This window comes from Halichoerus grypus, chromosome 11 (assembly GCF_964656455.1).
Source record: "Halichoerus grypus chromosome 11, mHalGry1.hap1.1, whole genome shotgun sequence".
NCBI lineage: Eukaryota > Metazoa > Chordata > Mammalia > Carnivora > Phocidae > Halichoerus > Halichoerus grypus.
Window position 1 is genome coordinate 51,894,799 of NC_135722.1, and position 27,470 is coordinate 51,922,268.

The following is a 27,470-nucleotide window of genomic DNA, read 5'->3' on the forward strand; positions in this document are numbered from 1 at the left end:
CTCCATCTCTTCCTGAATCTCCCAGCCTCTTGCCACCCTTCTCCTGGTGACTCTACCCCCCGGGGGGGCGGCGGGAAATGAGCCACACAACACTCCCAAACCCCCTCCCGCCCCAGGGGCCCAGACCCCCAGGGTGGAAAGAGGCAGTTGGAGGCAGGACGACCTAGGTCCCTAACCTTCTCCTCCTGGAAGTCCTTCCCCACCTCATTCTCCGAGGATATCCCACCTCCCTCTCCGAGCCCACATCCCCCAGGGGCAGGGTGGTGGGGAAGAGTCCTACCCAAAGGGCTCCAGGATCCCTTGACAGAAGGCTGCATACAGCCTGAGGTCCTGGCACCAAGACACCTTCACTGGCTGAGACTGGGGAGATGTCTGCCCATCCTGCCAGCACATACACAGATAAGGGCCCTGGGTTTGGCAGGAATTCCTGGGTCCTGTGTCCCTGTCACCTCTGGGACCAGCCCAGTCAAGAGACCCTAATTTCTCTGTGCTTCTATTTCTCCAAATGCCCGATGGAGATATTTGAAAGAACAGCTCTCACCAGGATGGGGCATGGGGGTTGACTCTGAGATTAGGAGTCATTAATCTGAGCACCTACTACATGCCAGGCCCAGTGCTGGGCAACTTATTCCTTTTATCTGAATCCTCATACCTCTCCTTGAAGGCAAAAATCATCACCCCAGGTTAGGTATTAGAATATGAAGCTCCAAGAAGTTCCAGGACTTGTCCAAAGTTACAAAGCCAGTATTGGGCAAGCCTGGGATTGGAACCCAAGTTTTGGTGAGTTATAGAATCTCCTGCCTACACTCCACTGGACATCCACCTTGCCCCTCTAGAAAAGAGTCAACTCCAAGTAGGCTATATCTTCCTGATAAGGCTAAGGCCAGTCACTTTCCAGGAGGGGAGGACAGGGCCAAACCTTGGAGAGCACTTCCCAGCTCCAAATTCATATGGGGTGCAAAAACACTAGAGAGGGGCAGAGCACAGAGCCCTCCTCCTCCCAATCTGATAGCAGGGGTGTCCCTCAGGCAGCAGAGGGTACCTGGAGGTCATCGAGAACAAGGGAGATTCAGGCACCCCTCTAGATCTCAAAGCCTAGACTTCAAAACAGCCAGGTGGAACACAGTACCAGGGGACTGGCATCTGATCACTTGCAAAGGACTGGGAACCCAACCTTTTCTGTTAACACAGGCCTGAGGTCTTCAAAGTGACCTAGGGAAGTCTCGAATCACAGGACCTGGTCCCTCCACTGCACTGGAGTCTGATGACCCTCATTGCAACCCCCAACCTTCCTCCTCCAGAACATGCTGTCCCCAATCTTCATTCTGAGGCCCACAGACATGTGGTCTGAGACCCAGGAACCTCGCCCCCTTCCTTCCATGATGACTGGAGACGGTCAGACCCTCCACTTCTGCAGCTTGTACTCACATGGTAGAACCTCACCCTCTGACCCCTGACCTGAGGCCTCTGGCCAGACCTACTTCTTTTCTTAGAGCAGTGAAAGATGGCCAAAGAGCCTGGAGCAAATGGCAGAAGGAACAGGCAACAAGGACGGGTGAATGGATGAGGGAACTAATGAATAGACACAGGAGAAGAGAACACACTATGGGCAGGAGGCAGGGATGAGATAACCTGACATACTCCCCCCTCCCCAGCTACACATGGGGAAATGAGGGGTTGCCTAAAGGGGCAAAGGCCAGGTGATCAATAATGAAATTAACAAAATGAACTCTAGGAGATGGGGATTAAGGGCAGCGGCGGGTGGCGGTCGTGCCCCAGGGAGGTGGGAAGCAGGCACAGCGACGAGCCGGCTGAGGCTGTGGGATCCTTTATTGGGGCTGCGTCCAGCCAGGCCGCCGCACCAGCCTGGGCCCGAGCCCAGCGTCCCTAAGAGGCACAGGGGGTGGGGGAGGGGAGAAAGCGCGGGAGGATCCGCCACCCCTGGCCCCACTCCATCTTGTCTTGGTCCCTGCGGTGGTGCCGCGCTCAGGTGAGCGAGGTGTCATCGTCGCTGCCCTCGCCGCCTGCGCCACCCAGGCGCTCCTCCCGGCTCTCTGTCACCGCGCTCTCATCGATGTTCTCCAGCGAGTCCGCGTGCTGCACGGAGAGCTCCGACAGCGCCAGGCTCGGCAAGGGGCTCTGCTCTGGGTGGAGCCACGGCTTGAAGTGCGGCTGATGCTTCTGCTTCCATTCAGGGTACTTGACACACGCCTTGTACATTTTCTTCATGGCCTGCGGGGCCGCCGCACAGCCGAGTCAGGGGTGGACGCGGACGGGGACTGAGTCTTCGCCACGTCCCGGCCTGCGCCCTCCAGCGGCTCAGTCCCCGGCTCCCGGGATCCTGACTCTGGCCCATTTCATGACTCCGCCCCTCAGCCCTGACTCCGCCCCCTGACTCCCAGTCTCCATCCCTGACCCACCCCCTCAACCGAACCCTCTCCCCCAGCTTCCATACCCCAAAGTCCCAAGGCCACTCACCTTGGGAGCCAGGAACTGAGAAGATTTATTCACTACCCACTTGGGTAAGGAGCCTATGAGAGCAGGGAAGGGTAATGAGGAGAGAAGGAAAGCAGCCGCCTCAGGGACCCAGCCCCCACCAAACATACATACCAGCCCGCTCCTTCCAGCCTGGGGCTTCCAAAGAGACTACCCTCTTCTCTCCGGGAGGTGGGGGGGGGGGGAGGCTGTGAGGCAAGTCCTATAAGACTACATCATCCTCACTTTCTCTTTCCACCTCAGTCCAAGGTCTCCAGGCTCAATTCTGTTGTGTCCCCCCAGACCCACCCCCTACACCCCTCCTGTCCCTCTGCTGAGCCCCAGAGGACCGTATGGAAGAAAACCACAGGGTCCTAGGTGACCACAGGCTACAAGTAGGTTGAAATCATGACCCACCCAGCTCCCGCCTGCCACCTCCCCTCCACTGACATCCCCCTTCTCATACCCAACCTGTGAATGGCCTTGATGCTCAGCCCCTCATCTACCCATCTTTCCACGCCCCCTGCCCCAGGGGGCTGCTACATAGGCCTCTTGGCTGAGTACCCCACCCTGGCCTGACCTGGAATCCACAGCCCACCTGCCCACCCTTTCTCATTCCCAAGTGTCTACTCTGCCTCCCAACAGTCAGTGAGGTGCTAGAGGGCCCTGGGCCTGGGTCACTGGACCCTCAGTGGGGCCGGGGCATACCCGGGCAAAGATGTTCAGGGCTTACCCACCCTCTAGACAGTCACCCATTCACTCACTCACTCCACATCCACTCCATGATACCTACTCTGGCACAGTCCCAGGGACCCAAAGAGCAGCTCACTGTCTGGGGCCCAACTGGGGCCAAGGGCTCTGCTAGAGGGGAATGAGCCCGCCAAGCAGGGAGCCGGTGGTGACTCTGGGTATTGGTGACTTTGGTATTGGAGACAAGGGAGGTGACATCTGAAGCAGCCCTAGGGGCATGAGTGAGGAAGGAGAGGTGTTTCGAGGCTGAGGGAAAGTGCTGCCTAGACAGGGAGGTGGGACCATGTAAGGTATGAGGAGGCATTGGGAAAGCTGGGGAGGGGGCTTAGACTTTACTCTGAATGCAACAGCCAGAGAAGAATTTTAATCAGAAGAGAGTCATGAGGAAAGGCATGTTTTGGAAAAGTCCCTTGGTAGCTGTAAGGACAGACAAGGTGGCTGAGTATGGAGAGAAAGGACAGATTCAGGAGCTATTTAGGAGGTAGAATCAATAAGAATGGGTGGCCAGATTTGGGAGCTGAGCAGAGGGCACCCTAGTCAACCCCCAGGTTCTTGGCATGGGTGACTGGGGGTTGGAGGCTTAGGAGAAGGCACAACCTAGAAGGGGAGATAGTTCAGCACTGGACACAGTGAGTCTCAGGTCCTGGAAAGATATCTTGAAGGATGAGTCCAGGAGGCCAATGGCCACAGGGATCTGGATCCCAGCAGAGATGCACGTCAGCTGGCCACAGAAGCCTTGGGAATAGCTGAGCCCTCCCAAGGGAAAGAGAACTGAGGCCTGGAAAACTCAGGCCTCCAGGATGGGCAGAGGATAGGAGCCAGCAAGACAGATGGAGTGAGAGTAGCCAGCGAGCGGGAAGCAAGTCAGAGCCTAGGGGTGCGGGAGTCCAGGAAAAGAGCTCCAAGCTTTATCATGGAGCAGCGTCTACCACCTTGGCCTTTGATTTTCAAACCATTATAAAGTCTCAAACCTTGGTTCAAATGATATTTTGGAAGGCAGCTATGCTCACCACTATACCACCAATGCATCAAATGATATTTTGGATGGAGATGCCCCAAAATACAAAACAGCTCCTAATAGAGGCCCTTTTTGATCCCTAATCAAAATTAGGGATCAAAAATCAGATCCCTGGCCTACTAATCTGGTCACATCCCCTGTGGTATAGGAAAGGATCCCATGATGGGCTGCCAGGGCCAAGCCCTCACCTTTGGGGTCCACCTGGGCCAGGTAGGTGATGACGCAGCTCTTGGGCCCCGTGCTCTGGATGAGGTAGCCCGTCTGGATGGACACAGCTCGGACCAAGTCTTTCCGAGGCGGGTATTTCTGGGGATGGAAGGCAAAGGGAAGTGAGACTCAGGGTTGGGACAAAAGAAATGTCTTTGTGAGTACACACACACACACACACACACACACAGAATTCGTTAGTTCAAACCCCCTGGCATCCACTCCAGGCCAGGCCTGATGCAGGGGTGAGGAGAAAGGGAGGACTCAGGCTAGGTCACCCCGTTCTCCTCAGGAAAGCCCCCAGTCTGGGGTCATGAGCACATACATGGGCACTCCCACACACACACACACTCATCTTTGCCCAGGCCAGCTGTACCTGCCTGTCCTGCCTGCCATGGAGAACAAGGCGGCCCAGCCTCAGGGAGGGTCAGAGAAGCCTGCCTCTCACCCCTCGCACCCCCTTTCCCAGCCAGCCCATCGCACTCGCCCACAGTGATGGCCCTCATCACCCTCTTCCCATCTGCCTGAGAGCTCAGCAGGGAGACAAGAGCCATTATTCTCACTATACAGGAAGGAAACTGAGGGCCAGAGAGCGTCATGCCCGGGCTGAAGTCACATGAAAGTCATGATGGCAGCCAGAGGCCTCTTCCTGGGCCAGGCCTGCAGGCCCGGTCGTACCTGGCACTTTCCCCTGCCCACCCAGCAGGGGAGGCAGGGAGACTCACGGGATGTTTGACTGAGTAGTTCATAATGATGTAATCAGTGCCCATGGGGAGCCAGGAGCGGAGGGTGATGACATCACGGTTCTTCAGGGGCTTTGGACACCTCCCTGTGGAGTGCAAGGGACAGTTCAGCCAGGCCACTGGCCTGACTACCTGCAAGGGAGGGCACAGCTGAGGCCCAGGACACAGAGATGCCTAGTTAACTGCCAATTCTCCCTGATCCAAATGGGTACCCCTCCACCTCCCAGCCTACAGTCCCAGAGCTGAGACTAGGAAAGGGACAGAGCAGAACCCTCTCCCCTCTCGTCTCGGGCCATTCCTGCTCACCACCTCACACGGCCCTTCCCTTGCTGGCCTGGCTGTTTGTCTATGTGAACGTGAGTATGTGGGAGAACCATAATATTGTGAGTATGTGTATCTGAAAATGTGTGACTGTGAGCATGTGGCATATGGCCGTGGGCTGCATACGTGACTGTGTACACGGGTGTGGAGTGTGTATACATGAACACGGGAGTGTCTGTGTGTTTGTGAGTGTGCACCTGTGTGTGCCCAAGTGTCTGGGAACGGGCGGGGCTGTCACAGAGGGCGGCCCTGCATCTCAGCACTCAGGTGTCTGAGCAGCCTGGCCACGGGAGTGACCGCAAGGCGGGCAGGTGGCAGAAAGAGGCTGTGGGCTGGAGGCCTGGCTGGCACCATGTGCTTGCGCCTGCTCACAAGAGTAATAGCCCACGTCGGCGTTGACTGTCAAGCGGGCGATGTCGAAAGTCTCAATGACGTTGCTGTCCCACTTCTTTCGATATTCAATGTCGTGTAGCACGTCATAGAGTGTCTCAGCTGGCACATCTCGGCACTCCATCCGGCACTGCAGACAGACACAGGGGTGGTTGGGGTCACACAAGGCTCCAAGCCCTGGCCAGGAGACCCCAGGGGGGACAGGAAAGAAGGGGAGGAGGAGGAGGAGAACAGAGAAGAACAGCAACCTCTGAAGCCAGCATGGGCTTACGTCTTGCCACAAGCCCTGTCCAGCCCTCCCAGCAGCCACCTGTGCCAGGAGACAGACAGCTCTGTATCCAGAGACCATCTCCCCCTGCTCAGTCTCCCCCAGACCTCGCCTTCCGTCTCAGTCTCCCCCAAACCTCCCCTTCCGTCCCAGTCTCCTTCTCCAGGAAGCCTTCTTGAATGACCAGGCCAGACCTTCTGGACTCCCATACACTAAAATCTATCTGCACCTTCCCAGACCCCTGAACTTCATGGATGGAGGTACACAGAACCTGGAATGGGTACATGTTAAAAGAATTGAAAGCAGAGGGACGCCTGGGTGGCTCAGTCGGTTAAGCGTCTGCCTTCGGCTCAGGTCATGATCCTAGGGTCCTGGGATCGAGCCCCACGTCAGGCTCTCTACTCAGTGGGGAGCCTGCTTCTCCCTCTCCCTCTACTGCTCCCCCTGCTTGTGCTCTCTCTGTCTCTCTCTCTGTCAAATAAATAAATAAAATCTTTAAAAAAAAAAAAGAATTGAAAGCATAAATAAACAAATGCCTAAATGGATGATTTTTCTCATCCATGATACTCATCACCTACCGTATCATCTGTGCTCTTTTTTTTTATCCAACAAACATCTTTGGATTTTTAAAAAAGATTTTATTTATTTATTTGACAGAGAGAGAGAGCACACAAGCAGGGGGAGTGGCAGGCAGAGGGAGAAGCAGGCTCCCCGCTGAGCAGAGAGCCCAACATGGGACTCAGTCCCAGGACCCTGAGATCATGACCTGAGCTGAAGGCAGATGCTTAACCGACTGAGCCACCCAGGCGTCTCTGGATTTTTTTTTTTTAAGATTTTATTTATTTATTTGAGAGACAGAGAGCGAGTATGGGGTGGCAGGGAGGAGAAGAAGGGGAGGGAGAAGGACAGACTTTGCACTGAGCACAGAGCCAGACACAGGGTGCAGCTCGATCCCAGGACCCTGAGATCCCGACCTGAGCTGAAACCAAGAATCGGATGCTTAACTGACTGAGCCACCCAGGTGCCCCAAACATCTTTGGATTTCTTACAATTTTTAGCCTTGTCCTCGAAGAGCTTTCCATCTACGGGAGAAAAGAGCCAAGGATACTTTTTTTATTTAGCCCTCAAAACAACTCTGTCAGACAAGAAATCCAAGGAGGAACTTGAGGCCGAGAGAGGTTAAGTAACTTGCCCGAGGCTGCCCAGCTGGTAAGCAGCAGAGCTGGGATTTAACCCAGAACATATGTCTGTAAAAACAGAACTATGTTTTGTTAAGTTTGCACTCAGCAAGATGAAACTTAATTCATGTCCTTGTTCTGTGCTTTTTTTTTCACCCCAAAGCCCAAAACCCCAGGACCAAGTTCCCCTCAGCAACTGGATGAGTTTGCTTGTATAGTTTAAAAAGGTCTCCCAGAACTGGGCATTCAGATGGTGCCAAGGGAGCCACCCATGTTTCTAAAAAAGGATCTATGCAACCATATGAGGGAGAGTCACATTGCCTTTCCTCTAATCTTGTGTTAGACCTTGGCACCACTAATGGTGAGGAAAGGCCACAGGAAGGGCACATCACCACCTATTGGGTATTCTAGGCACCAGTGAACTCATCAAGCCCTGGATATACTTCACTTTACAGAAAATACAGAGGACAGAGAACAAGCTAAATTTCACAAGAATACAACCAAAGGCAGATAGTGAGGCATTCTCCATGGCTACTGGTCCAGTCTCTTCTACAGATCAATGTCCTAAGGGAGGGCCTGGGCTAGACTGGCAGGACACAAGAACCAGATAGAAGGTGTGGTCCTGGATTGAACACCGGCATGGACAAAACAGCCATAAAGGCTATCTTTGAGATGACTGGAGAAATGTGAGTATCATCTGAATATTAGATATGCTGAAATTTGCTGAAACAAAAGTGGTGGATTGCTGCCTGAAGAAAAGCAGGTTACAAAAGGGAACGCACAGTATAAGCTCATTGGGGGAAAATATATGCACAGAAAAGCCTCGGGAAGAACAATCACTAAAGTGGCAGCAACAGCGGCAATCTCTAGATGATGAGAATATAATGGTTTTCTTTTTGCTGTATTTCTAGTTTTCTAAAATGTATAGTACTGCCTCTACAATAATGAAGATTTAAGTAGAAAGGCCCCCAGAGATACTGAGAGGTGCACTCACCAGATGCCAGGTACTACCCTTTTGTTTTGTTTTGTTTTGGCTTCTCCTCTCCACCCCCTTCTTCCTCCAGCCACCAGCAGAGGAGACAGTCTTCCTTTTTTTTCCTCCAGGCACTATCCTAAGTGTTTTATACACATTACCACATTTTGTTCTCACAGAAAGGCCCCGAGGTATTAGCCCCATTTTAGAATTAAGGAAACCAAAGTTCGCTTTCCAGCCTGGCAGAATGGCTCCTGCAAAGATGGGTGGTGAAAAGATGAAGGGCCATTCTGCCATCAACGACATAATGACCAGAGAACACACCATCAACATTCACAAGAGCATCCACGGAGTAGGTTTCAAGAAGCGTGCCCCTCAGGCACAAAGAGATCCAGAAATTTGCCATGAAGGAGATGGGAACTCCAGATGTGCACATTGACACCAGGCTCAACAAAGCTGTCTGGGCCAAGGGAATAAGGAATGTTCCACTGTATCCGTGTGCAGTTGTCCAGAAACAGAACAAGGATGAAGTTTCACCAAACAAGCTCCATACCTTGGTTACCCACGTACCTGTCACCACTTTCAAAAGTCTACAGACAGTTAATGTGGATGAGAACTAACTGTTGATTGTCAAAGAAAGGTCTAAAACATGAAAGAAAGAAAGAAAGAAAGAAAGAAAGAAAGAAAGAAAGAAAGAAAGAAAGAAAGAAAGAAAGAAAGAAAGAAAGAAAAGAAAGAAAGAAAGAGGAAGGAAAGAGAGAAAGAGAGAGAGAAAGAAAGAAAGTTAGTTAGTTCAAGGACAGACTCCAGCCTGCAAAGATTCACTGTGTGACCCTGAAATGTTACCCTCCCTCTCTGCTTTTCTGCTCGATGAAGGGGTATGACTCTAGATCCAATCATTTAACTAACAGCCCCCAATTCCAGCCCTGTGCAGAGCACAGAAGAATCAGAGTTGACTCAGGCCTGTGCTTGAGAGGCTTCCAGTTGAGGGAGGAGACCACCTTGACAATGGAGAGGTACCCCAAACTGCCTGGTGAGGGCACAAAGGAGGAGGTCAGCTCTGCAAGGTGGAAGGAGGCATCGGGCTGCACAGAGAAGCTGTCTGGAAGGCAGGTGTCTGCCAAGGGGCCTGGAAGAGAAAAGAGCCAGGAAACAGGCACAGAGGCAGACAAGAGTGAGGCGTGTAGGCAAGCCGAGTTCCGTCTGCCCCAGTCCCCCTGGTGTGGTGTAGGCTAACACTCAAAAGGTCCTGGTTCCAGGTCTTCTTGGAGAAATGCGTGATTCTAGGGCTGGGTCAGATAAGATGAACCTGGAGCCTCTTGAGCCAGCAAGTAAGGATGTACTCACAGAATGACAGGGACCTTGTGCAGCAGACACAGGATCCAGCAGGAAGGGCTCCCACGGGTTCAGGGAGCGACTTGTCAGGGTTTGCCCAAGGCTTTGCCAGTTTTTTTTTTTTTTTAAAGATTTTATTTATTCATTTGACAGAGAGAGACACAGGGAGAGAGGGAACACAAGCAGGGGGAGTGGGAGAGGGAGAAGCAGGCTTCCCTCCCACCGAGCAGGGAGCCCAATGCTGGGCTTGATCCCAGGACCCTGAGATCCTCACCTGAGCCAAAGGCAGACGCTTAATGACTGAGCCACCCAGGCACCCCCTTTGCCAGTTTTAGCATTGAAAATGCCACATCCTGGGAAACCCCTCAGTCCCAGACAAACTAGGTTGGCTACCTACCACAGGCTAAAGCTGGGACAACCCGTGTATTAAAATAGTGATAACGACAGATTATATTCCATGGAATAAAATAGGAAACCAAAGTATATACAGGTATGAATAGATAAATTAATGTTTGATGAGGAATAGGGTATTTACATAGCTTCAAAGTAACTTCCCATCAAATACTTATTAATTACAAAGGGAAAAATGAGTAACTTCATTGTAGAGAAGCATGGCAGACACCTCCTGAATCCAGTGATCACAGCGAACGTCATTAGGGACGAGACAAGTTACCACTGGGTGTCACCTGATAGGATGCAATGAAGAGAATACAGGCAGCACTTATGTGACCTTTCTGCCAAAGATGCATAACCGAAATCGAATCATTAGGAAAATCAGACAAACCCCAAATAAGGGACTTTTACAAAAGTCCCCCCTGCTGAGTGTCAGGGTCGTGAAGGGCAAGGAAGTGTTCCTGACTGCGGGTGGGGCACTCCGCATCAAACTCCGTGCGACTGAAGGAGACTAAGGACGCATGAGTGAACCCACGGGTGAGTGAGTGAGCGAAGGGATGGGCGGGGTGTGGGACGGAGAGAAAGGCGTTGGAGAAGGCGCCGAGAAGAGGTCAGACTGGCAGCAGCAGGAGCATGGGGACAACCTCTACTGAGCAGTCACGTGGAGGTCTGGATGCTGCAGCAGACATTCAACGCACACTCACGCTTCACCCCAAATTATGAGCTGGCATCACTCCCGTGCTGCAAAGTAGGAGACCGACACCCAGGAGCTGCAGCAACCTGCCAGAATCGCACAGCAGAGGAAGCCGCGGAGCACGGATCCGAAACCCGCAAGGAGCACTCCAGGGTGGTCTCTGAGGAAACAGAACTTCTCTGACTAAAGCCCAGTTTGGAAGCTGATGTGGCTTTGCAAGGCCTCAGAGGTGTTCTCCGGGGCCGTGAGTGTGTGGAGGGGGCAGTGACAACAGGACTCTGCTCTTAGATTAGAATCCTACCTGGTACCGCCTCCTCCCCCTGGCCAGGCTCAGCGTCCCCAGAGCCCAGGTGCACTCGCGGCTGGGGGTGGGTGCACACTGAGAGGGGACCCACGCTGCCCAGACACTGCCCATTTTCCCTCGGCCCAGGGCTGCAGTGGTTTCAGGCCTGGCGGGGGCGGGGGCACTGCGAGTGAAAAAGCAGGCAGGCTGGGGGGCTGGTCCGGAGAAGACAGTGGATAGGGACCATGGGTGTCCTCAGCCCGCCTGGCTCCTGGCAGTGCTCCTTCCACAGCCTCCAGGAGGCAGCGCAGCTGAGCCAAGAGGGGTAAATTACATCCAAGCCCCATCTGGGCCCACAGCGGCGGCCACCACATGTGCGAGGTGTAATTCTAAGAGGCTTCAGGAGGGATGGTGGGGGTAGGGGTGAGTCACTGGAGAGCACCTGAGCCGGGGGGGCCGGGGGGGGGCTAAGGCCTGTGACAGGAACCCACAGCCATTGGGCCCTGGGCAAGTCAGTCACTTGGGTGGCCGTCTGGGAGCACCCCCTGCAAACCCGAACCGGAGGGGGGCTGCTCCTGGCTGCTCAGTGAAGGAGCCATGCAGAGCTGCAGAACCCTCCGGGCCTGGTTACAGCAGGGAAGCTGACGTGCAGCCGAGCAAACTGAGGCCCAGAGGGAGCAGGTGACACTGGAGAAACCACAGACTGTGTCCCCCGTACTCCCTTCTCTCCAGCCCCAGGAGGTAGAAAGCAGAGTGCTCAGAACCCTTGGGACCCGCACACCCTCAGTCCCGTAGAGCCACGGTCAGAAGGGACTGGGCAAGTGAGGAAGGCCTTCGGGGAAGACTCTTGCAGGTTTGAGTCTGGCACTCCCAGCTTCCAATTCCAGTTCCTCTCCTTGGGCACAAACTTCCAAGTCTGTTTCTGTGCATGAAAAGTGAGGGTAATAACAGTACCTATCTCATAGAGATGTTGTGATCAAATTAAATGAGATAATGCACGTGATATGCCTGGCATACAGTAAACACTCAAAAACCAGTAGCAGCTCTGACTTCAGCAGGCTTCCGTAAGCAGTCATTTACCCTTCTACAGGACAGGACCAGGTCCCATGTGCATGTGCCACCTCATATGTGTGCCCTGGGTGCTCCTCTTGCCTCATCTTGGCCCTGCCCATCTGTCCATCCATCCATTCACCACTTTCTGGAGTCTGCTGTGTGCCAGGCCTGCAACTGGGCAGTAGGGCCTCAGAAGTGAACCAGGAGCCCCAGTGAACAGGTGGCAAGAGGGACAAGGACACAAAATCCCAGGAGAGAATGAGTCGGGGTGGGGAAGAGGGGCATGGTGACTGTGGGAGCAGAGAGCAACGAAGCCTAAAAGGAAAAGGAGGAGAAGTGCCACAAGGGGGGAGAGGGTGTTTCAACAGAGGGACCACTGGGTGCCAAGCTGTGTCTCACTCTGCTCCTCCCTTCTCTCCCACCCCTTGCCCTGTGCGTCTCTGGAGGCCTTCCCAGGGCTCCGCTTTAGAGAAGGAAGAATCTCCATGGGAGGGAGGGAAGTGGTAGGGAGAAGGGGTGCAGTATCTCCCAAGACCCAGGGAGATAGCTGACCCCAGACAGGGGAAGAGAAGTCAGGTCACCTCCACGGGGCTGCCATGTGGCCATGAGGGCCGAAGGCCAGGGCCGTTAACATGCAAACTGACAGACAGGTGGACCCAAGTTTGGCCCTCATGCTGAGACTTCACACAGCAGGTCTCCGGTATCCTTGCCCGTGGGATATCTGGGGCACACGGATTATCCCAAAGGTCCAGCTAGGGACCCGGGAGATGATCTCTTCCTCCACCACTCTTCAGTTACCACCGGGAAAGGCGAGGCCCAGAGAAGGTAAGGGGTTCGTGTGGGCTCTGTAACATCCCACAGGCTGTCCTGACTGCTCACCATGCTGCATTTTAGCAGACAGTGTAAGAGGAGTAACTGTAAACGCAAATCATCTTTTCCCAACAGAACCATATTCAAATCAAAGGGAAGTGCTCCTGACTGCGGGTGGGGCACTCAGTATCAAATCAATCATAGCCCTGAACCACAGCCACAACCTCAATAACCATTACCATGCATTAATGGCTCAACACCACTACCTAAATCATCATCACAAAGGAGACCTCTGTGGAGCACCTGGGCCATGGACCCCACAGGGGCTGACATTTAGGTCCAACTGCCTCTGCCAGTTGTCAGGGACCCCAAGCTGCATGCATCCTCTATAAACACTGTCTCTGATCCTCCCAACTCCCCAGTGGGTATCATCATCCCCATCTTACAGATGCAGAAACTGAGGCCCAGAGAGTTACAAGGATTGACCAAGGCCTCAAGGCTAACAGTGGTGAAGCAGAGAACCAGCACCTGGTTGTGCCTGACCCCAAAGTGTCAAGACTTTCTGCTACCGTCATCAAGGGGCAGGACTGGCCCAGCCCAAACACCACGCGGGCAACTGGAGACTATCTTAGTTAACTGATGGCTATTATGCAGAGCTCACTGGATTCAGACGGCTTGCTGACCAGGAAGGCAAAGCTCATACATTCTTCCTCAGAACAAGTTCCAGACTCCATTCTCAGACCTCACTGAGCTCAAAGACAGAGCCTCTTCCAAATCTTAGCCCTGGAGCCCTGCATCTGGAAGATGCCCTGAGAAGGTTTCGGCCATCACGCTGCCCCGCCAGACCCAGCCAGGCCCAGCCAGGCCCCACGGCTCACAGATTACTCAGCAGATCCTTTCTGGCTATGGCTTGGGCAAAGGACTTCAGCTCTGAGTCCCCGTATCTTCATCTGTCAAACAGGGAGAATCTGCCCCTCAGAGTGGAGCTGTGAGGATTAAATGAGTCTTGTACATAAAGCCCGGGCCGCAGCTGCCCTTCCTCCAGCCCCAAGCCTCGGCAGCTTCCCCGGACTTCTCAGGCCCTGCCGACGGGAGCACCTTCTTGCTAATCCCCAAAGGGCAGGATATACAGGGCCAGGGAACAAAGTTAAAAAACCAAAAATGCCCCAGATCCCTCCACAGGGTGGATGGATAGAGAGTGGGGTGGGTGGCCCTCTTCCACTAGGACCCCCACACAAATGCGCCAGCCCCCCCGATGGCCCCCAAGGCCCCCATCGCCAGGCACTTGCCAATTCCATGTCAGCCCTGGCGCTGAGAGATGCAGACTGGCCTGGGGCATATGGCATGTGAGAGGCTCAGCTTCAGCAGCCCTTCTACCCTCTCTGCTCTGGGTCCCCTCCCAGGGCCCCCCACTGTCTCTCCCAAAGGCCCCAAGAGGCCAGCACTGAGCCAAGCAGATGGAGCACCTACCCTTGCCTCTGGGTTTCTGGGGCTCCCAGAATGGAGACTTCTAAGACCTTCCTCCAAAGCCCCCCAGATCTCAAGAATAGCTCAAGGGCACTGACACAAGGGGTCAGAGAAAGTGGGGAGAGGGGTGCGGGAGGAGAGAGGTCTGATCAGTCCTGCTTTCCCCGGACTTTCCTTCCCTGGCTCCTTCCCTATTTTGTTTCTGAACCTCAGCTGGCTGAAACCCTCCCAGTCCTTAAATCCTTCAGGTTGGCCTGGGGGCCTCTTTCTTGTCTCCTCCACCCCCAGGCCTCCCTCCGTCAACACACGCTGCAAAGCACTGACTGGCCCACGGCGCTATGGCCCCCTTGTTCATCGTGGCGTCCCCTGTATCTGGCACGGTTTAGTAAAGAACTGTTTCTGAATGGAAGGGTGGGCAGATGAGCCAACAAAGAGGCTGTGCCTGTGTAGGCTTCCTCTGACTTTCAGAGTGCAGGAGCCATGGCTGGTGGTCCTTAGTGCTTCTGTGGAATCAGAAGGAAGAGTCGTCGTGAAAACCTCCTGGACTCGTAAAAATGTCTATGGCACTTGAGGCTGATGACTCCTGCCATCACCCTTGCCTGAAATGCAGTGTAGGGGTAGAGGGGGTCAGAGACAGGCTTCAGGGAAGATTCTGGGACTTGCTGAAAGATCTTTAATAGTTCTGATAGTTAAAGTAAATTTAAATTGTACTGAGGTGCCAATTTATATTTAGTAAATTAGCAAAAATATAGAAAGTACCCACTGCTTGTGAGGATATGGTAAAACTGTTATACAGTTAATGACAGCAAAAACTGATTCCATTATTCCAAAAAACAATTTAGCAAATATTTTTAAAATCATAAAAATGTCTTTCAGGGGGCGCCTGGGTGGCTCAGTTGGTTAAGCGACTGCCTTCAGCCGGGGTCATGATCCTGGAGTCCCTGGATCGAGTCCCGCATCGCAGGGAGTCTGCTTTGCCCTCTGACCCTCCCCTTCTCATGTGCTCTCTCTCTCTCATTCTCTGTCTCTCAAATAAATAAATAAAATCTTAAAAAAAAAAAAAATGTCTTTCAGGGGCACCTGGGTGGCTCAGTGGGTTAAGTGTCAGCCTTCGGCTCAGGTCATAATCCCAGGGAGCCTGCTTCTCCCTCCCCTTCTGCCTGCCGCTCCCCCTGCTTGTGCTCTCTCCCTCTCTCTCTGTCAAATAAATAAAATCTTTAAGAAAAGAAAAGAAAAATGTCTTTCAATTCAGTTCCTGGAACCCCAGGACCAGAAATTTATACTCAGGAAAAAACACACCAAAAAGCTGTTACAATATTCATGACTATGTCATTGCATTTATAATTAGCAAAATATATTGAGAACGACCTGGAACACCACCCACAGCTGGGCCCGGATGGGTTAAGACACATCACCTGGATGACAACTGTCCAGCTACTGAGAACTTGGGCCCCCCAGGGCAAGGCTGGCTCTGAACCCTCAGAACCTAGAATAGGACAGGCAGGGAGCAGCTGCCGGAAATGTTCGTGAATTAATAATTCTGTAGCAATATTAGAAACTTTTACAGATGCAATGTTAAATGAACAAAAGAGGATACATATTTGTGCCAAGATCTAAACTATGTATAAATTATCTACACCTTTGAATGAGACTTGGGAGGAACCAAGGAAAAGTTTTACTCAGGAATCGAGGCTTCGGGTGATTTTTCATTTTTGGATTCTTGTTATCAACACAGTTTATACAAGGCATAGAAACTATACTTTTTTCCCCCTGAGTTGAGAGTGTTGTCCAGAATCCAGAGGTCCTCGTTCCCTGGACCTGGAAGTCTTGGGCTGAGCTGAGCTGGGGCCTGAAGCTGCCCATGCTGATGCTGAATCAGCTTGGAAATGCTGCACATCACCTGACCATGCTGGGAGTGGGACCAGAGGGGACCCGGGGCCCCTGCGCCCTCAGGCAGAAAGGCAATGACCTCCGCTGGGGCGGGAGGAGCAGGGGAAGAGGGAAGCCAGGACAAGCTACAAGGCGGAGCAGCTAAGTGGCGTCCTACAGGATAAAAGGAAGAGAAGATGGCGCTCAGAAGAAAAGGAGGGGGAAGAGCTCCTGGCAGACGTGCTGGCGTGAGTCTGGGGCCTGGAAAAGGCCCGGACTGGCTGGAGGAAGGAGAGGGCTTGAGCAGTTCCACCAGGTAACCTGAGTGAACAAGAAAGGAGGCGGGAGAAAACGGAGCCGTCCCTTGAGTACCTCCGACTGTTCATTCATTCATCCATTCAGCAAATGTTAATGACGTGCCAGGCTCTGTGCTAAGAGCTTTACAAATTCATTTAATTCCATCCTCCCAATTACCTGGGAGGAGGGAAGATTATGCCCATTTGTAAATGGTGGCTCAAAAAAGTGAAGTGAGGGAACCAACCTGGAACCCAGTATGAGCCACAGTCCACCCAAGGCTGTTCCCCAAGAACCTGGCTCTGCTCTGTGGAGGAGCCAAGGCATCTCAGGTGAGCAAGCACCTGGCCAGCTGAGGACTGTCCCTGGGGCTGGGTCTGTTGGGGCTGGCTGTGTCTGGAGTGAGTGGAGCTGGAAGGACAAAGAGAGCACGTGTGGCACGGGCCCAGTGCAGAGGCTCCTTCCCCCACCTTCTAGCTCAGCATTCCCACCTGCACAATGACCAGCCCAGCCCTGTGGCCCTCTCTTCTGAAGGGAAGGCGATCTGGCACCAATACCTACAAATCATCTTCTCTCCCAAAGTGGGGTCCCCTTGAGACCGTGGAGAGTGGACGTGCTGCCGTGCCTGCCCTGGACAGGGCTCCTGAGTCAGCTCCAGCTGCCTACGCCGGGCCCTCGGCTGCTCTCCATCCGGGGCTGAGTGACTCACAGCCGCTCTGCCTCCTTCTCCCTTCCCTCCCCCCAGTCTCCAGAAGCCTCCCTGACCCCAAGCACACCCCTCGGGCTCCAGGCCAGCAGGCCCCAGCTCTACAGCAGTGAGGAGCATCCTGCTCTGACATCTCAGAAGTTGCCCTCCTGGGCTGGAGCTCCTGCCACTCCACTCCAGCCTGGGGGGGGGGGGGGCGGGGCGGGGGAGCCAGACAGAGGAGGGAGAGCTGAGAGAGGCAGAGGGTGGGTGGGCCTGGAGAAGAGGGAGGGCTAGGGGGTGACTAGAGAGACAAGACAAGGGCCAGGGCTGACACAAAGACATCAAGACCAAGACAAATTGGATAAACACCTCCCAGGGTTTCAGAGACTGCCAATGGTCTGATGCCCCCAAAGCACTCTCTCTAGAAAGCTCCAGACTTCATCTTCAATAGCCTCCTGGGCATCACCCCCAGGCTCACACTCACCATGTCCAGTGCTGCCGTATCATCTACCCCAATGCCCACTGCCCTCCACTCTCCTCCAGTGCCTGGAACCCGGGCACGGTTCTGGACTCGTCCCTCACTCCCATCCCTGGGATTCCGCTCGGCCACCACCTTCCAACACCTCCTGTTCACCAACCCTAGGCAGGCCTCCCCATCCTTGCTTGGACCACTGCAGCCACATCCCTGTCTCTGGTCTCCTGGCTCCCAGGCCAGTGCTTCCCCTGCCCTAGGGAACTTTCTAAAACCCAGAGCTGATGGTGGCACTGCCCAGCTTGAAAGTCCCTGCTGTCTCTCTCTCTCTGCCTTTGGGCCCAGATCCCAACTCCAAAATGTCCTCCTCTCTGGCTCCGCCTCCACTCCTTCTCACTCTCAGTCCGTACTCCTGCCTCTGGGAGCCCTCGGCACTGAGGGATTTGCAGAGAACTGCTCAGCTTGCAGCCTAGCTCCTGCCGGGCTCCCAAGGCCCCACCCAGACAGCCCCCACACCGTGCTGTTGGCCTTGGGGTCCCTCCGCCAGAGTTCTCCTGGAGGGCTGTCCCAGTCTTCACTGGTCTCCCCACCAGGCCTCAGGAGCAGGGCCCGGGTCTGATCCATCTTCAGGTCTCCAGCACCCGCACACTGGCTGAGGTGGGGCAGAGTGGGTGGGAGGCATGAGAAGTGGTTTGTTAACTGAATAAATAACTGGGACAGAAAAAAAAAACACAGTAGAAAAGGGACAAGTAGAGACATAAAGGAAGAGGCAGTAACCCTCAGACACAGGGATAGAGAACGCACCCCAAGAGGCGACTCTGAGACTCAGAGGTAGGCCCAGAGGCCAGGCCTGGAGGCTGGATGGAGGCAGGGAGGGGAAAGCTGTGGTAGAGCCCGCAGGAGCCCGGGGCTGGAGCCACCAGGAGACAGCTGAGGAGACGTAATTGGATCAGAGACAACTCTGCAGCAGTGAGGGGGCGTGACTCTCTCTCTCACACACACAGTAACACCAGACACCGAGACACGCAGTCCCACACTCAGAGGCACATACGCTCAACCTCAGACATACGCAGGCGGAAACACACACACACACACACACACACACACACACACACACACACAACCCCAATATGATTTACTGACCCTCGTCGGGTTTCTGCCCCAGAGTTGTCACCGGGGCACCTGCGAGGAGGCTCACATCACACACACAGCCGCCCCCAATCCAGCTCCACACACTGAAGATACACACAGAGAAGGCCAGACAAGCCCTATCACATCACCCTGCCCTCATAACACACAACCACCATCTGGCATCTTACTTAATTATAGGTTTGCTTCTGTTTTCTCTAGTCTCCTCCTCAGGATGTAAGCCCATAACAGCAGGGTCTGATCTGTCTGATTTGCCACTAAATTCCTGGATATAACACAATATGTGGCATATAGTACGTGCTCAATAAAAATGTGTTGAATGAATGAATGTTGGAGACACACCAGGAAACTCCATCCCCTCTGGTTGTCAGGCCTCTGCCTTAAGACTTATCACTTCCGGGGTGCCTGAGTGGCTCAGTTGGTTAAGTGTCTGCCTTCAGCTCAGGTCATGATCTCAGGGTTCTAGGATCGAGCCCCGTGTCGGGCTCCCTGCTCAGCGGGGAGCCTGTTTCTCCTTCTCCCTCTGTTGCTTCCCCTGCTTGTGCTCTCTCACTCTCTCTCTCTCTGTGAAATAAATAAAATCTTAAAAAAAAAAAAAAAAGACCTATCACTTCTTTGGTCCAGAATCAGGTCCCAAGCAATCTGGAAGGACCAAAGATAGAGAGGGGGCGTCCAGAATATGGTAGAGGGGATCTCAGGGAACCAGGGGCAGATGCAGGTTGTGGCATGAAACCCAAAGGACGAGATTAAATGGCCCAGGACCACAGTACTCATCCCACTTCCCACGTGTGTGTGCTCTGGGGGGGGCAGTGTCCATGCCTCGGGACATGACTCTAGAGATAACAGAGGTAGCAAGTCTTCAGCGAGGCCAGGCTGAGAGGCAGGGAGACAAATGTTAGGCTAAAGCCCAGAGAACAGCTCCAGCTGCTCTGGGCCACCTGCCCCAGGCTCTCTCAAGACAGGTGAGAGGAGCCTGGATTTGGCGTGGGACCCGCCACTAAGTCCTGGGCCTGCCACTTGCTTTCACTGTCTGTGTTTCTGAAGGTCCAGGCGCCCCAGCCCAAGCATACCAGAGGGGATAAAGTGAGGCACCAAAAGGAACAGGGGCACCTCCAGCCTAACACCTGGCCTGAACAGCTGTCCTCCCACCTGTTGATGGGGCAGGCTCACCTGCCCAGTCAGGGGCAAAGGTAAAGCGTCGGGGCTGGAATAAGGTTTCCATCCTGTCTATCATGGTGGCAACCTGGTTGCCAGGCCTGTGGCCGTTGGTCCCTCAGGAACAGGCTGGAGTGGCCCAACCAAGGTCCCAGTTCACCGAAGACTGCCAGGCTTCTGGAGTCATGGGGCCCACAGTCCTGGATCTAGGTGGCCCCGCCAGGCATGGGGACGCAGGGGAAGAAAGAAAACCCATCTGTCTCCAGGACTCCCTCCTTTCATCTCCTGAAACTTTAAAGACTCTCGGCTGGAACCTGAGCTGGGGCTTGTTAAAGTTTAAAAGCCAGCGCCTGGGGAGATGGGCGTGGACATACAGAGCCAGCCTGCGGACTGAGGGCTCTTCTGGCCCCAGGGGGACACTGACTAGAGGCACCCACCTTCACCCCACTCACATTCACAAGGTTCCTCACATCCCCAAGGCAGGCATCGAGGGGGCTGCACATCCACACCATCTTACACCCCAGCCTGCACAACAGAGTTTGCACATTGCAAAGGGTTATGCTAAAACCACCATGTCCCATCCATTATCGCTCCTAAATCTCTCTGGATGCATTCCCCACAGCCCCAGCTTTAGCATGGGCCTCAGCACCTCTGTCCAGACAAATACAGAATCCTCCTCCTCCTCCTACCTGCCTTATTGAAAACCCTCCCCTGGCACCCCAGGACCTCCAGGACCGAGATCCTAGGGCCTCGGTCCAGCTCCCTAATCACCTCCAAGCCCCTGAGTCCCAAGCTCCCTACTAAGCCACCTGCCAGGCTCCTAATGCACTGCTCTATTTCCCGCCTCCGGGCCCCGCACAGCGGCTCCTCGGTACGGAATGCTCCCAGTGCTATCAAACGCCTACATCTCATTCTCCACCCCATTCCAAAGGTATCACCTGAGCATTCCAGGAAGCCTTCTCTGGCCCCCAAGGCTGGTTCAGGGGCCCCCTCTGGGTCTCCATAGCTCGTGTGACAAGTGTCCCTCCACGCACGAAGGAGCTCCTTGAGAGCAGCACGTGGGCTTGATTCCCCTCTCTGTCCCTAACCTCCAGCACAGGGCCAGGGAGGAGGCTATCAGTGAATGTTCACTGAATGAATGAATGAATGGATGAAATGCCCAAAGACAGCAGGGTGGCCCTACTATCCACATTTGAGAAATGAGGAAGCTAAAGCCGAGGTGGTGGCAGCAACCTGCTCAAGGCCCTGTGACCGGGACTCTGGACCATGTGCTCTCTCCCCTACAGCCCCAGCCTAGCCCAGGCACCTCCTCCAGAAAGACTTCCCAAAGTTTCCAGCCCCCTGTGACCGACCTTTCCCTTCTCTGAGCTCCCCCACCTGACGGTCCTGAGAGCACCTCATGCTCTCTGGGAGCCTGTTTGCTCTGGAGCTACTTCCCCAGTTGCCCCCATGCCAAGTCAGAGCTAGAGGCAGCTGGGACGGGTCCTCAGGGCCGAATCCTGGATTCAAGTGCCCCATCTAGAGAGCTCTCGGATGGCACAGAGTGGCAAGGCCTTAGCTCACCTTCCTTACTCTGTGTTCACCAGTATAGAGCCCTCTACCATGGTCTAAGGCCCAAATGGCCTCTACAAACTACCTGCCCAGCAGCTTCCTGTAGAGATGGGGAAACTGAGTCCCAGATGGGCAGAGTCCCAGCCTGAACCTGAACTCAGAGTCTAAGGCCCTAAAACCAGATTAACTCACACTCTTGCCACCACAGATAAGACTGACTCGGCAAGGTGAAGTGACCTCCAAGGTCACACCAAGGACTGGGCTCTTGCCCAGCTGGGTCCCCTCCAGGGGGCTCTCCCACAACAACACTGCACGGGGAGACCCAGGTAGGAGAGAGGGGTATGTTGGGACCCATGGGGTCCTAAACACAAAAGGGCCCACAGGTGTTTATAAGCAAGCCCAAGGGAGCAGAGAGATCTCAGCTTCGGAGACCCATGGACCTGAATTCTGATCCTGCCTCAGCCACCTCTAGCTGTTTGGCCTTGCACAAGTGAATTCCTGCTCTAAGCCTCAGTTTCCACATCTGTTCAATGGTGTTAATAAGACCTACACAAGACAGCTGTGAAGACTCAGTGGAAAACCATAAAGAAAACATTTGCCCCTGCCCCCACATTCCCCACGACCCTCTTGAGTCTGTTAAGAGTGTTAAGACTGTTAAGAGTGAGAAGGGCTCTTGGGGATCCGTAAAATAATCCCACATGTCACAGTGGAGCCAATGAGGCACTTAGAGGGAACAGACTTGAAGGCTTGAAACCTGGGGTGGCTGTGGGGATGCCTTGTGATGTGGGAACAGGGGGACAGAGAGATAGGGAAGGGAGGGGCTGTGGAGCTTTCCCCAAAGCAGAAGGGGAGGAGCCATAGGAAAGGAAGTCAGAGAAGACAGGTCCCCACTGCCCAGCTTCCTGTAGCAAGAGGAACCTCAGGTTCTCAGCCACACTCCCCCAAGAGACCTCCCACCCCTGCTCCAGCCACCAAGCCCCTCAAGGCCCCTGCTCACTGGGCCCACTCCTGCCTCTGCGGTCTGCCTGGGAACATCTGCCTCATGTAATAGGCAGGGGTCGCCTGGCATTGTCATTCCTCTCTTCACCAGGGTCTAGAAACTTCTGAGGACAGGGCCAGGTCTCCTCTGCCTCTCACATGGCTAGCCAAGCACAAGGCTAGGCAGGCTGCAGCATCGGAGAGCCTGAGTACATGAGCATCAAAGGCAGGGCTTGGCAGGCCATATCACCTCCTGCTCTCTGTCCCCTCATTCCTCCTTTCTCTCCCACAGGCCCCAGCACAAGTGTTGAGTTCAGAGGCTCTTAGAGCCGGGAAAACCCCGTGGCAGATGAAGAAACAAGCCAGAGGAGGGCAGGGACGTGCCTATGGTCATACACAGAAGAGGATACCACAGCCAGGACTGGACCAAAGCTGGCCCTGCTTAAATGACTGGCAGACCCCCTAGTTTTGCATTTCTCATACACTCAGACACTGGCCTGGGCATCGAGAGACCTAGGTTTGGGTTCCAATCTGCCTTCTGCCTTGGACCCAGGATGCGTGTTCAGCATCTGCCTCTGGGACAAGGCCTGACTTCTCAGGAGGTGGTGTCTGCCTCCTCTCCAGGGCCCAGGGCACAGTGCAGACCTGAGGCCAGGCCAGGCTGGAGGCCAGGAGGGAGGAAAAAGGTAGAGGTGGCCTCCATCAGCCGCTTCCCTTTGCCTTGGCTCCGAATGCTGGGCCCAGAGCTACAGTGGCTTTCAGGGACCTCTGGACACAGGGACAAGGAGAAGATAAGTCTAGGGGAAGAGACATGAGGAGGAAATCAATCAGGCAGACAGATAGGCAGAACCCCATCCCCACCCTCACCCTGGGATCACAAGAACAAGGCCTGTCCAGGGGTCAGGCTGGCTTTCCCAGCTCAGGGGGCAGGCCCATGACACATGCGGTAAGGGGGCAAAAGCTCAACAAACAACTGTGGTTGAATCCCAGCCCCCTGGAGTGACCCAATCAGCCCTGGGGACTCTGGCTTCAGACCTGCTGCGTGACCTTGGCAAGCCACTTCCCCTTTTGGGGCCTCAGCTCTTTCATTTATCAGACAGGAATGGGATTATGAGAACACTGCCATACTTCAAAGAGTTATTGATGGGGTCAAGTGCTATAATGTTGACCAGCAAAGTGAGCCCAAGCAGAGAGGGGCAGGTGCTCTGGAGCCAGGCTGGCCTGGGTCCTACTTCTGCCTCAGCTGCTCTGTGATCTGAAGCAAGTGACTCTTGGCGTCAGTTTCTTTGTAGCATGGAGACAAGCCTACAACTGCCCAGGACTGGCCAGAGGGTAAATTCGAAGGTGGAGAGAGACACAGCTCCTGCTTGGCTCGGGGCGGGGGCTCCTGTCAGAAATGGGATTCACTGCATGGAACCTGGGAATCCTGGAATCTTGAGGATGGGGAGCTCAGAGACCTCTGCCCATCTCCCAGAGCTCCACTGCGCTATGCTGAGGGGATCAGGAGTGGGGGGCTGGCCCCTTGGGGTACCCGTAGCCAAGTCCCCAGCCTCCATCCTAGGCCCCAGCTCTGTTCACCTCCTGTCCCCAGCTCTACCTCCATTGTGGGGAACAGAACAGAGAGAGCTAGGAGGCTGGAAACCTGGGTTCCAAGCCTGGCTCTTCTAAGACTTGGCTGTGTGACCCTGGGCTGGCCCCTGTCCTTCTCTGGGCCTCAGTGTCCTCACTTGCGCCCCAGTAAGGAGGGAGTATGAAACAGGGATGGCAAAGGGCCTTTTGGCACCTCCAAACTCTGCTCAGTTGGAGTGGGAAGGAGGATCCAGGTCCCGCCTAGGGACCACGACACCCAATTTTTCCAAGTCCCCTCCTCTCCCAAAGAAGGGCACCTGACAAGTCTGATCTGACCACAAGGGGTCTCTTGTGGCAGTCTGGCCTCAAAACCCACCAGCTCCAGTCCGGGACTGGGCTGGGTTTATTCATTAACCAAGCCAGACGGAGGAGGCAACCCCTCCCTATTGACACAGAGGGTGGGAGTGTACTGGACTTAGTTCAGACCTTCGGCTTCTGCGGGGCCTTAAGCCTTTCCCAGGTCACAGTCTGGAAAACAGCCTTGTTCTCGCAACAACCTTGCTCACCTTTCATTCAGTTTGTTCCTTCCTTCTTTTCATCCCTTCATTCAACCAACATCCCTGCTCTATCTGTGTTGGATGCTAGGGACACAAAGAGGGATGGGATCTATCCCTACCCTCAGAGAGCACCAAGCTGGGACATACCAGCTGCCCTCTGCTTTCCTGCTCCTCAGCCTCAGACACAGATCAGGCACCCAGGAACCTCCTAGCCCAGGGCCCTCAGGCCTGGGCAGAGTCCCAGATGGAGAGACACACATGGAAACCCGGAGAGAAAGAGATAGTCAGATAGCTGGGATCCAGACAGAGAGTCATGGTTTGGGGGGAAGAGGGGGAAGGCAGGAAGGGTGAGCTAGAAGGCCACATGGGACAGATGGACAAAGCTGTAAATGACAAAGATACAGTGAGGCAGAAAGGCACGGGAGAGAGAAGGTCAGATATCTCCAACCCTGGAATGAAGTCAAAATGCCACAGCTAAGTCTGAGAGCAGGTCCGGGGCAGAAGTGCCCTCTGAGTCCAGTGCCCTTCCCCTCCCCCCCAATAGGAATACACTCCTCCACGCTGAGGAGGAGGGCAGCAGAAAGAGGAGAGCAAGAGAAAGGCAAGGGAGGTGAAGGGCACAACCTACTGCCAAGAGCCCACTGAAGGGAGACCTGCCCCCCTCGGAATGTGGCATTCACAGCAATGCCAGATGTGTTGGGGGGCAGCTACTGAGGCTTCTAGGCCAGAATCTTCACCAGCCTCTGCCCCGTCTTGTCCCGCAGGGGAAGTGGGCTCATGGGGTCCCAAACCTCAAGCCTGTCCTGTATGAGGAAAATCACAGGGCTGTGAGGAATGGGGTTGTTGGCTCTGAGGGAGCTGATGTACCCGCATCTGCCCTGCATCTGCTGGCTTCCCTTGGCCCCCTCCTCCGCAAGCCTGGCCCTGTGTAAAGCAGGGACATCCAAGCCCTGACTTCAGGATCTGCCAACCATGATCCTAAGTCCCTGCAGGAGACTCTGGGAGCAGTGAGGGAAGGAAGAGGGAAGTGCAGGGCATCCGGCAGGAAGGAATCAGGTCCCTGGCACCCAGGGCTGCAGAGAGTGGAAACAGAACCAGGAATTAGGGAGAGAAGGGCTCAGTCTCCCCACCTGGGATAACTCAGGTCAGGGACCCGGTGAAGACTTGTGGGGGCAGAGCGGTCCCAGAAGGAGACCACTCCCCTAGACAGGCCTGGCAGCAGCCCACCTCCCCAGGAGCAGGCAAGGGCATGAAGAAGCCTGGGCTTTGGCTGAGAGGAGCCAGAGTGAGTTACACCCCCTCTCCCGGCCTCAGTTGGCCCAACTGTGTAATGAGCGCTTGCCCAGCAAACTGTGCCTCCTCCTGGTTCCTGGCAGGAGACTCCTTCTGAGGCCAGGTGCACAACCAGGTGTCTGTGGCCCTGCCTCCCTCCCCGTCCCAGGCAGCAAGGGTGCGGTGGAGGCTGCACGTGGGGCAGGGCAACCCTACCTTGATCTTGTGCAGGGTCCGATCCATCTCCACAGCGTGCACCCACACAGACACGCCGGCCTTGCTGTAGGTCAGATTCCAGCCCTCCTCGGCCTCACACTCTGACCGGAAGCTGCGGAAGTCCTGGTCGTCGGGCACCTGGACACTATCGCGGCCCAGGACTGGCCGAGGCCCTTGGGGCTCTGTTGAGGCAGCGGACTTCTCCATGGGGAGGCCCGGGGCCCTGGTCCTAGTCCGGCTCTCCTGGGTCCTCCGCGGAGGCTCCGACAACGTCGACGCGGCTGCAGATGCTGACGCCACCTTCCTGGGACCTGCAGGACCGGTTTGAGGACGGGAGTGAGCGCGCTGGGGGCGCGGGTGGGGCTGTCCGGGGTCCTGGGCGGATGGAGAGTTCCAGACAGGCAGGGACTGGCCCCCTAGTGAGCGCGGACCAGCACCGGGCAGTCCCGGGGCCACCCCCAGGAGCGACCCCCGACCTCCCTGGGGCCGCAGTGGGGGCTGCGTATCGGAGGCGGGGGCGGAGGGGGTTCCGCGAGAGCTCTTCGGGACCCAGGGGAGGCCAGGACCCGCGGTGACGGACCGCCCGGCGGAGCTCCGCGCAGTGCCGGCCGGACCGGCTCAACTAACTCGGCAGCGGCGCGGGCGCCGGCTGCGCGCGGGGCGGGTGGTGGGGGCGGGGTGGGGCGCCCGCCCAGCCGGACGCTCACCTGTGCCCGCTGCTCCGCAGGGGCCCGCCGGGGCGGGGGGTGCGAGCGCCTCCGCCGCCGCCGCTGCCGCCGCTGCCCCGGCGACCGGGGCCGCGCGGGGACTCCGGGGGGAGGAGCAGTGGGTCCCGCCGCCCGGCCCCGCCCCGTGCCCCCCCCGCGCCCCGCGCGCCCCCTCCCTTCCTCCCTCCCTCCCTCCGGACTAGGCTCGGGGGCTCGGGGGCTCCGCTCCCCGGGGCTTGGTATTTTCCAGGCTGTGGAGCTACAGCTGACGGAGCTCGGAGCCCCGCCCCGCCCCGCAGGGTCCTAGCGCCCGCCCCCGCGCGCCCTGGGAGGGGACCTGGCCTAGGGAGGACTAGTCCTCAACCCGGGGTTGGGGACGGGGCGGGAAGGGGCCAAGTTAGAGTGGATTCTGGGAGGAGGGGCCCTGAGGTGCTTGAAGAGGGATTCTGGAAGTTAATTAGGAGCCCCTTCTCTCCATCCCCCTCCCATACGCGCAGTTATACACCCCCGCAACAACCTACTTACACACAGGCACGCTGTCCCCAGACATCCCAGAGACACCCCCACACGACACTCCAGAGACCCAAACATGGGCACACACCCCCGCCACAATCAAAAGCAACTCAGAGATGCCG

General features: G+C 55.4%; 1 protein-coding gene across 1 annotated transcript; it reads right to left on the minus strand.

The window, feature by feature from the left end:
* Nucleotides 1-1,812: 1,812 nt before the first annotated feature.
* On the minus strand, nt 1,813-26,999 carry STARD10 (StAR related lipid transfer domain containing 10). Its single transcript, XM_036119462.2, has 7 exons — nt 26,836-26,999; nt 26,129-26,439; nt 5,887-6,034; nt 5,176-5,279; nt 4,432-4,549; nt 2,479-2,531; nt 1,813-2,232 (listed from the first exon to the last, which is right to left on the minus strand). Exons 2-7 carry the CDS (start codon nt 26,333-26,335, stop codon nt 1,987-1,989), a joined length of 876 nt encoding a protein of 291 aa, XP_035975355.1. The 5' UTR covers nt 26,336-26,439; nt 26,836-26,999; the 3' UTR covers nt 1,813-1,986.
* Between the last annotated feature and the right edge of the window lie 471 nt (nt 27,000-27,470).